Source organism: Molothrus ater, chromosome 29 (assembly GCF_012460135.2).
Source record: "Molothrus ater isolate BHLD 08-10-18 breed brown headed cowbird chromosome 29, BPBGC_Mater_1.1, whole genome shotgun sequence".
In the NCBI taxonomy this organism is placed as follows: domain Eukaryota; kingdom Metazoa; phylum Chordata; class Aves; order Passeriformes; family Icteridae; genus Molothrus; species Molothrus ater.
In genome coordinates, this window is record NC_050506.2 from 3,182,227 (window position 1) to 3,197,169 (window position 14,943).

Consider the following 14,943-nt stretch of genomic DNA (forward strand, 5'->3'; position numbering starts at 1 on the left):
GAAAGGGATTTGCAGGGAGTTTTTAGGTTCGTTGGAATGAAAGTTTTTCAAACGCCATCTCTGGGTCAGGAAAGGGTTTTGTCCCACAGGTGCCGAGCTGGGGAGGGGCTGCACAGGAACGCTCCCACAAAGGGTTAATTCTTCTCGGGAAACGAGCTAGGGGTGTTTCCCCAGAGCCCTGAAATCCTCCAGAGCTGGAAATGCCTGGGCTGGCAAGAGGCAGAGCTCGGGGGATCAGATGATGGCTGAGACACGCTTGGGTGAGGGGGCATAAAGGAGTTGCCAGGGAGATGCCAGGGGACAGCCAGGACTGGGCACCGACATTTAGGGACTGGCACAGAGCAGGATCCACCCCAAACGGGGCCAGCTGCGAGGAGAGGTTGTGGGACTGGGTGGGACAAGGGACAGGGATGGGCTGGGACACACAGGTGACAGCCCAGAACAGGTGACACTGCAGTGAGAGTGACACCCAGCAGAGGTGACACCCCAGTGAGAGTGACATGCTACCAAGGGTGACATCCTAACATGGTGACATCCCAGGGAGAGTGACATCCCAGCACATGTGACATGCTACCAAGGGTGACATCCCAGCACAGGTGTCACCCCAGCATAGGTGACATTCCAGTGAGAGTGACATGCTACCAAGGTTGACATCCTAACATGGTGACATCCCAGGGAGAGTGACATCCCAGCACATGTGACATGCCAGCATGAGTGACATCCCAGCACGAGTGCCATCCTAACATGGGTGACATCCCAGCACAGGTGATTCCCCACTGAGACCATCACCCCGAGTGGCACCCTAGCACAGGTGACATCCCAGCACAGGTGACACCCCAGTGGGAGTGACACCCCAGCACAGGTGACAGCCCTCATCTCTGCTGAGCAGAGCATCTCTGCTCCGGCCCCTCTCCTGCCAAAGGGACCGTGCCCCATCCACCCCGCCGGGTGACAGTGACAGTGCCCATCGCGGGGACACCGCGAGCCGAGAGGGGACCCGACCCGGCGGCGCCCTGCCGTGGGACCGGTCCCGTTTCCACCGCTACACCGGCGAGACCCCGTTCCATGGCGGGGATTCGGACTGGGGACGACACCCTGGGGCATGGGGGGCGGGATGGGGACCACGGGGACCGAGGGGATCACGGGACCGAGGGGATGGAGGGGACCGAGTCGACCACGGGCACGGAGGGGATCACGGGGACCGAGGGGATCACGGGGACCGAGGGGATCACTGGCACTGAGGGGGATCACGGGCACTGAGGGGATCACGGGCACTGAGGGGATCACGGGCACTGAGGGCAGCCCCGTTCGCGCCGTTCCCGCCGTTCCCGCCGTCCCCCCCCCGCCGGCGCCGCCGCCGCCGCCGCCCCGCGCGCACCTGCCTCCCGCGGGGAGCCGCGCATGCGGCGCGCACCACCGCGCCCCAGCCCGCGGGGGGGGCCGGCGGCCGGAGCGGGCGTGTTTACACGGGGGCCGAGGGGGGCGGCATCGGCGCGGCCCCCCCCGCTCCCCCCCCCCCGGCACGAATGGTCTCTTCCTCGCGCTCTATTTAATCGCCGCCGCTGCCGCACCGCCGGCTCCAGAGCTGAGGGAGCAGCGGAGAGAGCAGCGCCCGCCGCCCGCGCTGCGGCTCGGTCGCGCCGGCCCCGCGGGCTCCCGCCGCCGCCAGCATGCAGCCTCCCGCCCTCGGCATCCTCCTGCTCATCGCCTGCTTCGGCAGCTCTCGGGGAAACCTCTCCCGCGACGGTGAGTGGCGGCACCGCGAGCGGGCGAAGCTCCCTCCTCATCCCCGCCGCTCATGGCGGGGGATGCGGGGAAGCGAGCGACAGGTGCGGGGAGCGGCGGCGGCGGCGTCGCCGTTATGTGGGTCAGGCAGGTACCGCCCGCCCCGCCCCGCCCGGCCCTCGGGGCCCGCCCCGCCGCCGCCTGCGGGTGCGGCTCCCCGGGCGGCCGGCGGGGCTCAAGGTCACGGCGGCGCCGGTGCTGCCCGTCGTGTCCCCCCCACGGCCGCGGCGGAAGGTTCCAGACAGGCCCCGGCGGGCGGCGGCGGCGGCGCTCGGCCCCTCCCGGCGCTGCCCGCGGAGAGGGGGGGGGCGGATGGAGAGTCCCCGGTGCGGCGGAGCCGCCCCGCCGTGAGGGTGCCCGGGGCTCGGCGGTGACACACGGAGGGGCGGACGGAGCTCCCGGGGGAGCCCGGTGACATCCGCGCCGCGGCTGGGGCGGCTCCCCGGTGCCTCCGGTGGGAGCCGCCTCCCCGGGATGGGCGGGGGGCTCGGCGGCGGCGGCCGCTCCCCGTCCCGCCGGGATGAGCGGGGCTCGCCACACAAAGAGGGGTTCACCGGCGGCGACGGTCGCGACAGGCACGGAGCGGGTGTGATTTGTGTCGGGGCTCGCCGGTGGCAGCGCCGCGTCCCCCGTCTCTGCGGGTCCCTGCGGGGTGGCCCCGGTGGCTCGGACCCGCCATCCCTGTCTGGCTGCTGGCGGCTCCGTTTGCCGTGTCGGGAGTCGTCTGTCGTGACAGGAGCGATGCTGCTGCGCGTGTTTGGGTGGGGAGGTGCAGCCGCCGGCCGGGGGCTGGGCTGGACCCGCCGTGTTGTGGTCTGGGGGTGCTGGGGCTGGGTCCGGTCTCATCCACATCCCCGCGGCCCATCAGGGGCGGGGAGGGGACTCTGGAGCAGCACCGAGGGTCCCGAGGGCTGTGCGGGTGGGAGGTGACACGGTGGGGACAAGGGCTGAGCCCGCCGCCCCCACGGCTCCCCCGCACCCATCTCTGTTGCTGTCACAGCCTCTGGGGGCTGGTGGCTGCGTTCCCATCCACGAATCCCGGGATTTGTTCTGGTTTTGGCCACGGTCCTCCCACGGGCACCCGAAAGAGTCACTTGGGTGTGGGTGATGCTCAGCCCCAGGGTGTGGGGACATCCTGGCAGCCCCAGCGTGGGGATGCTCAGCCTGTGGGGCTGGGGATGGCCGAGCATCCCGGGAGGGGAGGTGGCTGTGACCTGGAGCTGTCCTGGGACAGGACACAGCCCGGATGGTGACACTGCAAGATTTCCTCCCGGGCTGGCCTCTGCTGTGGCCCAGCCCTGGCCACCAGAGCCAGGGTCCAGCACAGCTGGACAAACAGACCCCCAAAAAATTCCTTTAGGAGCAAAGGAGATGGGAGATGCTTGGAAAGAAGTTGTTGTGTTTTTATGGTTGGTGCCTCATCCTGGAGCCTCTGAGCCATCCCAGCGTGACATCCCCTCCCTGGCACCTGTCCTAGGGAGGGATAGAGGCTCCTCCTTGGAGAACATTCCTCCAGGGCTGTGGATGGCTCTGCTACAAGCATGGCAGGGTGTGGAGGAACCCCTGGAAGCCACCCAGGCCCTGCTCCCGCACAAGAGGGCCCTGTCTGAGCTCTTGGCTGCCGTTGTGCTGCTGTCGGCACATTCGGGTGTGTTTGGGCTGGTGCGTGGTTGTCCTTGTGTGTGAGGATCATTCTCTGCAGGGTTATTCCACTTGGGAGTTGTGTAACCCTTTTGTTTGGACAATGCCCTGGGAGGCCACCAAGGGGCCAAAACCCGTTGACTTTGGGGCTGGTTTTTTCCCTGGGGCACTGGAGGACATGAGGAGGTTTGCAGAGAGGCAGGTTCAGGGCTCTGTCCCTGTCCTGCAGGGTGGTTTTGTCTCTCTGGAGCTGCTGGAGCTCTCAGCTTGGCCAAGCCACCCAGAAAACCTCCCTCTATCCTGGGAAGATGCTCTGCAGCCTCCCAGCCTGCCCTGCCCCTGTGGGATGAGGTCCCACCGGGCTTTTGCCGTCCCCAGCCTCTGAGCAGGTGACATCTGCAGGTCCAAACCCTTTTGTTTGGGCAGTGCCCTGGGAGGCCACCAAGGGGCCAAAACCAGATGACTTTGGGGCTGATCTTTCCCTGGGCCACTGGAGGACATGGGGAGGTGTCCTCAGCCTGGTGAGATGAGGCAGGTTCAGAGGTTCAGGGCACTGGGTGTTTTTGTCTCTCTGGAGCTGCTGGAGCTCTCAGCTTGGCCAGGCCACCCAGAGAGCTCCGTGTGCCCTGGGGAGATGCCCTGGTGTCCTGGAGCAGCCTCCCAGCCTGCCCTGCCCCTGTGGGATGGGGTCCCACAGGGCTTTTGCCATCCCCAGCCTCTGAGCCGGTGACATCTGCAGGTCCTGCTGGGATGTGGGAGAGCCCAGCACTGTCTGGAGCAGCAGAATTCTTTGCTTGCTGCTTTCCAGGGTGCTTTTCCCCAAGGAATGTGTGGAGAGCCCCGCTCCCAGTGCCATTAGGGCTTTGCCATATGCTCCCAGTGCCTGTGCCAGCAGCAGCCCTTGGCTCCAGAGCTGAGGAAGCAGTGACAGCCCTGGTGAGGCACGAAAGGGAGGGAGGGCGACCTCTCTGCATCACTCACTACCTGGTTGGCCTGATTTGGGATGACTTGGATCAGCTGCCTGGGGGAAAGGAGCTGTTCCAGGGCTGGGATCAGTGCTCAGCCCCAGGGGAGGAGCAGAGCATCCCTGTGCAGGCTGGAGAGCACGGAATCCACCACTCAGCTGTCTGGCACAACGCGTTAGGCTCAACAGGCAAGGCTGGATTTTAGGACAAAGCCTGGGATCAGGCTCTGTGGAGGTGCCCAGACGGTGAGGGATGTGCTGGCACCGCTGCCAGGACAGGAATTCTGCCTCTGGCCTGCCAATGCCGTGGGGTTTGGCATGGCCAAACCTCTGCTTGTGCTGTTTGCTGGGAGGAGAAATCCCAAAGGATTGGGGGTGATGCTGCTGGAACCCGAGCTGAGCATCCCGAGGTGTGGGTGCCCATCCTCCTCTGGAGGGAAAAACGCCCTGTTTGCCCAGGATTCCCTGCCTGGGAGGTCTCCTGCCTGCAGGATGCTGCCTCTTCCCCCTGTGCCTGACGTTCTCACCTCTCCAGGGGTGTTGGAGCCGCCGGAGGAGCCGGAGGCGGCGGCATCTGGGGAGTCACCCTGGCGCTGGCACGGCGGCCGTGCAGGCAGATGGAGGGAGCTGCAGCAGAGCTGTTCCTGTTTGTTTTCCCTGCCTTGGTTCCTAACCTCGTTTTGTGCCAATCCAGGGTGTCTCGTGCCCATCCGGGTTCCTGCAGGAGAGGAGCAGTGGGAGGGAGGGAGCGGGGCAGGGTCTGGATGCGTGTCCAGGGTGGTTTTGGTGGCGGTGCCAGCTGGGAGCTTGGTGGGCTCTGCTTGTGGTGTTGGGCTTGTTCTGCTGTGCCAGTGGCTGGCCTGGCACCCCCTGCCCAGCCTGGTCTCCACCTGAGCTGCTTTTCCAGCCCTGCTGATGCCTTGGCTGTGCAGGTCCCCCAGAGCTGGTTCTGCACAGATTGAGTGGAGTCCTCGTTGCTTTGGCTCTTCAGTGGGCCCTGGGAGGTGCTGCCAGCTCTGTGACACCCCCACAGTCAGATGGATCTGCTCCTCCTCCTCCTCTCAGTTACTGGGTCAGCTCAGCTTGAACCATCTGGTCCAGTTCTGGCCCCTCTGCTCTTGGCTGGGCACCATCAGCCGAGACCAGCAGAGCCTTCATCGGAGGGTGATGGAGAGGGGTGGGAGTGACCTCTGTGCTGCCCCAGCTCCTCCACCCACCTGTGAGAGGCTGAGATTCTCCATCCCCCTCCCAGAGAGCTCTTCTCCCCCAGGATGAGGAGCAGAGGCAGGAACTCTCCGTGCTTTATTTGGGCAGCCCCGGTGCCAACAGCACCAAGCCAGACAGCCCCAAGGCAGCCGGTGCCAGCGGCGGGAGGCGGGGAAGCCGCGGCCGGGAGCGGGGATGTGTTTTTAACCATTCCGGTCACCCGCCCAGCCACGCTCCGCCTGCGCCGGGATGCGGCCGAGGGCGCAGGCACCGCGGGCAGGTGTTGGATGCTGCGGCTCCCCCGGAGCCTCTGCGGTGTCCGGACGTGCTGGAGGATGGCAGGGCTGGCAGCAGCAGCATTTCCCAGGAGATTGGCTGGGAAACAGCAGATCTGTGTCCCTGCAGCATCCCGGGAGCTGCTCCGTCCTCGGGTGATGCTCCAGGCGGTGCTTGAGCTGCAGATGTTTTTCTTCAGCCTCCGACACCTCAAACGGTGTTTGTTGGCAAGCTCAGCTTTTCCAGGCTGTTGCTTTCAGGCTGGGATTTTCCAGGGAAATGAGTTCTGACACTGCTGAGCTGAGTGGCCACTGGCAGGGAGAGCAGCAGGTCCCTGGACTTGCTGGGACCCCCCAAACCCTGGGGAGATGTTGCAGAGCTCCTCATTCTCCCTCCTGCTGCCATCAGGATCTTGGTCTGAAGGCACGAGGAGATGGATCAGGAGAGTTCCTGAGCTTCCCTGAGCATCTCATGGCACTCCTGGAGGAAATGCTGCTTTGGGGTGTCTGCACTGGTGGCCAGAGCTGGACCCCCACACACCCTGGTGTGGTGTTGTGAGGTCTCCAGGATGAGGTGAGAGATGAGAATTTGACTCCATGTTCTCAGAAGGCTGATTTATTGTTTTATGGTATTATATTAAAAGAAATTATATACTAAAACTATACTAAAGAAAGAGAAAGGAGACATCAGAAGGCTTGAAAAGAATGAAAGCTTGTGGCTGACTCCTCAGTCTGACACAGCTGATGGTGATTGGTCATTAATTAAAAACAATTCACATGTTTGGATAAACAATCTCCAGACCACATTCCAGAGCAGCAAAGCATGGAGCAACTGAGGCTTCTCATCTTGCCAGGGGAAGAAATCCTGGCCAAGGGATTTTTCAGAAAATATCACAGTGACACCCTGGGGAGGTGTTCCAGAGCTGGGATGTGCTTTGAGGTGTCTGCACTGGTGGCCAGAGCTGCAGCTCCTCATTCTCCCTCCTGCTGCTACCAGGATCCTGCTCTGCTACTCCTGCTCTGAAGCCATGAGGAGATGGATCCAGGAGAGCTCCTGAGCTGCTCCATCCCCTGAATTTCCCTGCACACCTCATGGCACTCCTGGAGGCTCCATTTTGCCTCTCCAGGTCTCACCAACTTTGAGTTCTGGCCTTTTTTTTTGGTCTCCCTGTGGTTCTGGGCACTCCAAAATGGACAGAACAGCAGCAGCAGCAGAGGTGAGCTGCTGGGCCACAGCTGGTGTGGAGCACATTCCTGGCCATCCTTTGGGATGTGCTTTGGGGTGTCTGCACTGGTGGCCAGAGCTGCAGCTCCTCATCCTCCTGCTGCCATCAGGATCCTGCTCTGCTACTCCTGCTCTGGAGCCATGCAGAGATGGATCCAGGAGAGCTCCTGAGGTGCTCCAGCCTCAGCTGCTGCTGCTCTGAGCTTCCCTGAGCACCTGCACCCTCCTGGAAGCTCCATTTTGCCTCTCCAAGTCTCACCAGCTTTGAATTCTGGGTGGTTTTTTGTGTTTCCCTGTGGTTCTGGGTACTCCAAGAGGGACAGAACACTCAGCAGCCACAGCTGGTGTGGAGCACTTTCCTGGCCATCCTTTGGGATGTGGGGAGTCTCCAGGACCTCCTGGAATAGCTGGAGATGTCTTAGGGCAGGTTTAGGTTCAATATCAGGCAAATCTTCTACCCCCAGAGGGTGCTGGAGCACTGAGCAGGCTCCCCAGGGAATTCTGACATTCCTAAGGAGCTCCAGGAGAGTTTGGACAACGTTCCCAGGCACAGGCTGGGATTGTTGGGGTGTCTGTGGGCTCTTTGCCACTCTGGCCATTCCATGGTTCAGGTTCTGGCAGGTCAGGAGGGGGCATTGGCTGTGCTGTCCCCCAGGAGAGGAGCAGAGCAGCCAGGGCTTCCCCTCCCCTCAGCTCTGTTATTAAAATAAATAAATTATTGAAAATATTAGGATATGAAAATACAATATAAAATATAATAAAATCATATAAAATATAAGGATATTCAAACCAAATCTCCTCTCACACAGCCCTGTGTGGTTAATCCTGGGGCACTTGGGGTGACAATTGCTCAGGACACTGGCATTGAGGTGGCTTCAGGGCCACCAAACCTCGTGCCAGGGCATCCAACTGGGCTGAGCCACCTCGTTGGGCAGGGAGATCCTTAAAACAGAACTGTCAAAGCACCGAGCTGGTTCCCTTGGCAACAGTCATGTTGGAGATTGGCCTTAGGGTAGGAGCTAAAAACCCACTCAAAAATAGGAGTTCTCAGCTCTTGGCTGTCACACTGGGGGAGGGTGCTGGCACAGGGGTCACCCAGCCCTGTGCCCTGGGGTTTTGGGGGGAATTCTCTCATTTTGGGGTCCCTCAGGCAGCTGTGACACTGGGAAATGCTGTCAGGGTGTTTGGGGCATTTGTGGTGGCCCAGAACTGGGAATTTTTCCTCTGCTCTGCCCTCTCTCAGCATTCACTGGCATAGGGGTCACCCTGCCCTGTGCCCCGGGGTTTTGGGGGGAATTCTCTCATTTTGGGGTCCCTCAGGGAGCTGTAGCAGTGGGAAATGCTGTCAGGGTGTTTGGGAGATTTGTGGTGGCCCAGAACTGGGAATTTTTCCTCTGCTCTGCCCTCTCTCAACACTCACTGGCACAGGGGTCACCCTGCCCTGTGCCCTGAAGTTTTGGGGGAATTTTCTCCTTTTGGGGTCCCTCAGGGAGCTGTGACAGGGAGGAAGAGGAGAGGAGAAGCTGCAGTGAAGATGGAGCTGGAGTCACATTGGGAGTGTCAGCTCTGAGAGCAGCCAGGCTGGAGGAGGAAGAGGAGGAGGAGGAGAGGAGCATCCTGTGGTCCCAAAGCACTTGGAGTCAGCCTCTCTGGAGCTAATTGCTGCTAATTGCTGCTAATTGCTGGGCAGGTGGCACCAGCAGCTCTTGGCTGTCCCCTGGGCAGTGTGGCAGGAGGTGACAGTGTCCCTTTGGTCACAGGGGGTTATGGGGTCACATCAGTGCCCCTCAGAGCAGGACCCTGCCCTGGGGGCTGCTGGGGACCATCCCCATGCCCTGGGACACCCCCGGGTTCAGAGCAGGGGGGGATGAGAAGCTGGGGTGTCTCTTGCTGTGCTCCTTCCAGGAATGCTCATTTATGGGGAAATCCCCTGGAATTTGGGGTTTGGGGTGAGGATATTTCATGTGAGAAGCATTCTCTTGCTATGCCCCTTCCCAGGAATGCTCATTTATGGGGAAATCCTCTGGAATTTGGGGTTTGGGGATTTCATTTGGGAAGATGTGAAGTCCCCTGGAGTCAGGGAATGCTCATTTACAGGGAAATCCTCTGGAGTTTGGGGTGAGGATATTTCATGTGAGAAGCATTCTCTTGCTGTGCCCCTTCCCAGGAATGCTCATTTACAGGGATATCCTCTGGAATTTGGAGTTTGGGGGTTTCATGTGGGGAAGTGTGAAGCCTCTGGAGTCAGGGAATGCTCATTTATGGTGAAATCCTCTGGAATTTGGGGGTTTCATATGAGAAGCTGCATCCTCTTGCTGTTCACCTCCTCAGAAATGCTCATTTACAGGGAAATCCTCTGGAATTTGGGGTTTGGGGGTTTCATGTTAGTGAAGCCCCTGGAGTCAGGGAATGCTCATTTACAGGGAAATCCTCTGGAATTTGGGGTTTGGGGGTTTCATGTGGGAAGATGTGAAGCCCCCAGGGTCACAAGGAATGAGATCCCATCCTGCTGGAACATCAGGATCCCCCTGAACCTCTGGATCTCACAGGTCCCAGCACCCCTGTCCATGGCAGAGCTGAGCTGGGAGCACACCCAGGGCTGTGTTTGCCACTTTTAGGGAATATTTTCATTCCTGTGACATTCCTGGCACCCTGGCATCAATCCCTTCACCCTGTGGGAGGGAGGGAGTGGCTGTGGGGGCTGGAGGTGCAAAGGTGGGAGCTGCCAGAAGGAACTTGAGGCACCAGTGGAGTTTGTGGATGGATTTATCCCTGTGTGGAGAACAGGAACACCCTGAATTCTGCAGCTCCTGCATCCTGCCTGTACCCAGAGCCAGGTGACACCACACAGGGATGTCTGTTGGAGTCCTAAATGCTGAGAATTTCAACTTTCTGACCCCAAAGTGAACACTGCATTTTACCTAACCCCATGTGGAGCCCTGTCCTGGATCTGCCTGGATCCCTCCCACCTTCACCTTTGGCTCTGAGCCTGCTCCAGCATCTTCTCCCTGCCTGGGTCTGCATTTTGGGGACAGCCTGGATGGACTCTACAAGCCCAAAGGACATCTGGACTGGGGAAGGAACCAGCCCTGGAGTTGCAGGAGCAGATGCACCCAAACAGGAGCAGGTTTCCCTCTCCTGGGAAATCTGGAGCTGCTCAGCTGCCTGGAATTTGTGCTCTGGATATTCCAGACTGTGGATTCACACCCTGCAAAAATCAGCCTGCAAAGGGATGTGCACAGCAGATGTCTGAGGTTTGCTGATCTGTGAGTTCAAAATTCCCTCCCTGCCAGGGCTGATTCCTGCAAGGATTCACAGGAGTTCAAAATTCCTCCCCTGCCAGGGCTGATTCCTGCAAGGATCCACCAGAATTCAAAATTCCCTCCCTGCCAGGGCTGATTCCTGCAAGGATCCACCAGAATTCAAAATTCCCTCCCTGCCAGGGCTGATTCTTGCAAGGATCCACCAGAATTCAAAATTCCCTCCCTGCCAGGGCTGATTCCTGCAAGGATCCACCAGAATTCAAAATTCCCTCCCTGCCAGGGCTGATTCCTGCAAGGATCCACGCAGAGAAAGTGGGGATGGAGCTGAGGAGGGAATTCCTGGAACACAAAGTCCCTGGAGAGGAGAAAAAGGAGCCTTCGAAAACATCTGTGCCCAAGGGGATGAATTGGATCTTTGTGATGATAAACACAGAGTAAATGGGAAAGGAGGAGGGGTTTTTTTTGGGAAAGAAGGAGGGAAATTTTGGGAAATGAAGAAGGGTTTTTTGGGAAGGAAGGAAGGAGGGAAATTTTGGGAAATGAAGAGGGGTTTTTTGGGAAGGAAGGAGGGGAATTTTGGGAAAGAAGGAGGGAAATAAGAAATTGTTTTTTTGAGAATGAGGGAGGGAAATGAGAAACATTTTTGGGCCATGACTGTGAACCAGAGGCGTTGGAGGGCTTGGAGCAGTGGGTGGTTTTCCCTGGGGTTATTTCTGCTCCAGAGATGCTTTCCCAGCCTGGAAAAAAGCTGGGATGGGGAGGACATTCCTTGGAGAGGCTCCTGCAGCTCCAGTCTCGTCCCCCACGTCTGCTGGGCTCTTCCCAGCCTCTGTCCCTGCTTCCTGAGGGTGCTCCAGGTGAAATCAAACTTTTCATTATTGATCTCTAGCAGTGAAGCTGCTCCGGGCAGGCAGCACCGTGGCTGTGGTGCAGAATTCCTGGGATGCAGAAAATCAATTTTTCCTGGTTGGGAGCATCGTGGGGCTGGAGGCCCAGAGCTGCAGAGATTTGGGGACAGTCACTGCTGGATAAGGACTCTCATTTCTGGCTGGGGACAGTCCCTGTTGGATGGAGACACTGATATTTGGATGGGGACAGTCACTGTGGGATGGGGACGGTCCTTGTAGGATGAGGACGGTCGCTCTTGGATGGGGACACTCATGCCTGGATGGGGACAGTCACTGCAGGATGGGGACACTCATGTTTGGATAGGGACAGTCATGTTTGGATGGGGACAGTCACTGTGGGATGGGCACAGTAATTTCTGGATGGGGACCGCCAGTTCTGGATGGGGACAGTCTCTGCTGGATGGGGACACTCATTTTTGGATGGGGACAGTCACTGCAGGATTGGGACAGTCATTTCTGGATGGGGACAGTCCCTGCTGGATGGAGACCATGATATTTGGATGGGGACAGTCACTGTGGGATGGGGACAGTCGCTCTTGGATGGGGACACTCATGGCTGGATGGGGACAGTCACTGTGGGATGGGGACAGTCACACTGGCCTCCAGGAGCAGCAGAGATGTTGACATCCTTTCCCTCCGTCCTTTCCCTCCATCCCTTCCCTCCATCCTTTCCCTCCGTCCTTTCCCTCCATCCTTTCCCTCCATCCTTTCCCTCTGTCCTTTCCCTCCATCCCTTCCCTCCGTCCTTTCCCTCCGTCCTTTCCCTCCGTCCTTTCCCTCCGTCCTTTCCCTCCATCCCTTCCCTCCATCCCTTCCCTCCATCCTTTCCCTCCATCCCTTCCCTCCATCCTTTCCCTCCACCTTTCCCTCCATCTTTCCCTCCATCCTTTCCCTCCATCCTTTCCCTCCACCTTTCCCTCCATCCTTTCCCTCCACCCTTCCCTCCATCCCTTCCCTCCATCCCTTCCCTCCATCCTTTCCCTCCACCATTTCCCTCCACCCTTTCCCTCCATCCTTTCCCTCCATCCTTTCCCTCCGTCCTTTCCCTCCATCCCTTCCCTCCATCCTTTCCGTCCATCCTTTCCCTCCATCCTTTCCCTCCATCCTTTTTCCCTCCACCATTTTCCTCCCCCGTTCCCCCTCACGAGCGCAGCCCCTCTGCCAGCGTGCCCAGCCCTAATTAATGAAATATTGATTTTTCTGGAGCTCCAGGTTTTCCCTGGCTCTGCTGCACAAACAAACACGGGCAGCAGCTCTGGGCCCCACACAGAGAATTTTTGGGGTGGTTTTGGGGTTTTCTGCCTTGCTCTGGATCCTGGGCTGGATCTGAGCTCTCCTGTGCCAGGTGTGGTCCCTCTGATGGTGCCAGGGAGGGGTGGCAGTGTGCCCAGGCTGCCAGGAGGCCTCACCTGGAAAGAATGTCCCCCCTTATTAAAAAAAAAAAGTATATAATATATAAAAATATAGAAAAAAATATATAAAATATATATTAAAATATGCATTGAAAATATATTTTAAAAATATAACATATATAAATATAAAAATATAAAATATATATTGATACATAAACACATATATATTTATATAGAAATATATATCAAATCTATAAAATCTATAAAATATGTATATAAAATATCTATTAAAATCTATAAAATATAGAATATATAAAAATATCTAATGAAATATGTATTAAAATATATTTGGAATATAATAAATAAAAATATATATTAAAAGATTAAAAATATAAAATATATTAAAATACATTTTATATAGAGATAAAATCTATATTTTATATACATAAAATCTATATAAAATAGTATAATAGATATCTATTAAAATCTATAATATATATAATATATATAATATATAGAAATATATATAATTATATATAATAAATTTATATAAAATATATATTTATATATAATAATAATATATAATAATAAATTTATATTAAAAATATATAATATATATAATATATAATTATATAGAATATAGAATGTATATAAAATATCTATTAAAATATATAAAAAATATATGATATATATATTTTAAAAAGTAAAAATTAAAACCAAAATCATTTCCCCTGATAATAACTGCTCCATTTCCCTGAGCAGGGGCTCGAGGGAGCCCTGAGGGGTCCCTGCAGCCCCCAGGCCGTGGCAGTGGCAGGAGGAGGCAGGGGCAGTGCCAGCCCTGGCAGGTGGCACGGCCTGGGCTGGCACGGGCAGGGCGGATGCTCCCGGTGTGTGCAGCACCTGGCACAGCTCGAGGTGCCAGCCCTGCCCAGCCTTGGCTGCACAGGGGTGGCACCAGGGGACAGTCCCTGCTCTGAGACCCCTGGGCTGGGGTCAGGCTGGTGCTGCTGGCTTGGATTGATTGATTGATTTGGATTTATCCATTATTATTTTTATTGATTTATTGGAAATATATTATATTTCTATTTTGTTATTTATATTATTATTTTTATTTATGAAAAGATTTTTATTATTAATTTTAGAATTTTTGTATAGTGATATTTTATATTTTTATTTTTATTATTTATTTGTTTATACAAATATTGTTATTTATATTATTTTATTTTATTTATATTATATTATTTTATTTTTATTATTAAATTTATTTTTATAATTATATTACTTATTTATTACATATATCTAATTTTTTAATCTCTCTCTATATATATACACATATTTATTTATTTATTTAGCTATCTATTAAGGATTTATTTATTTATTTATTTATTTATTTATTTTTTATTTATTTATTCGTTCATTCCTTCCTTTGGTAAAGAATTCCCTCTTTCCCAGGGTGGGCAGGCCCTGGCCCAGGGTGCCCAGAGCAGCTGTGACTGCTCCACCCCTGGCAGTGCCCAAGGCCAGGCTGAGCAGGGCATGGCAAGGCTGGCACTGGATGATCCTGGCCATGAAGGGACTCTGGGAATGGTTTTAATCCCAGTTTGAGGCTTCTCTGGAAATCCCGGCCAGGGAGGTGCTCAGGGAATGCCACAATGGGTTGGGTTGGAGGGACCTAAATGTCACCCAGTGCCACCCCTGCCATGGCAGGGACGCTTCCCACTGTCCCAGGTGGCTCCAGCCTGGCCTTGGGCACTGCCAGGGATCCAGGGGCAGCCACAGCTGTGCCAGGGCCTGCCCACCGTTGGCAAAGAGGAATTCCTTTCCAAAGGAAGGAATAAATCATAAATAAATCAAAAATTAAATCCTGTATATGTGAAATAAATAAATGGGGATTTCCTTCCTAAAAATTCCGTCCTTGGCTGCTTCCAGCCCAGCCTTTCTGGGTTTTAACAGGCAAGGCCAACAACCTTGTGCTGCCCTCCTCCAAAACCTCCTTCCTGAGCTTTGAGGAGTTTGTGATGGCAGCACAAGGAGAAATTTCACCTTGTGTGGGCAGAATGAGGAAATTCAGGTGTTTCCATTTGCTGGGCCGGGGGATTGTGCCACGTCCCCCCTGTCCCTGGCACAGCAGCTTCCCAAAAATAGCTGTCCTTGGGCTGGGGGGGTTATCTGATCCTGGAGCTGCTCTCCCTGCCCTTGGGCTGCTCCAAGGGAGGAAGGAGAGGAGGAGGAGCTGAAGGAACAGCCAGGGGAGGGACAGGAGCACGTCCTTGCCTGCTCCATTTGCAGGGACCCTCATGGCAGGGAGCAAGGATGAACCT

General features: G+C 55.8%; 1 protein-coding gene across 3 annotated transcripts in view; it reads left to right on the forward strand.

Annotated features, from left to right (window-relative positions):
- Positions 1–1,547: 1,547 nt before the first annotated feature.
- The window catches only part of CADM3 (cell adhesion molecule 3), a 34,965-nt gene continuing 21,569 nt past the window's right edge, over positions 1,548–14,943 (forward strand). For all 3 annotated transcript variants that reach the window (XR_008508882.1, XR_008508881.1, XM_036397751.2), the window contains exon 1: positions 1,548–1,746. Coding sequence is in view for 1 of the 3 variants with exons in the window: in XM_036397751.2 (XP_036253644.1) it covers positions 1,671–1,746 (76 nt within the window). In the remaining 2 variants the exon portion in view is untranslated. The remainder of the gene's footprint in view (positions 1,747–14,943) is intronic.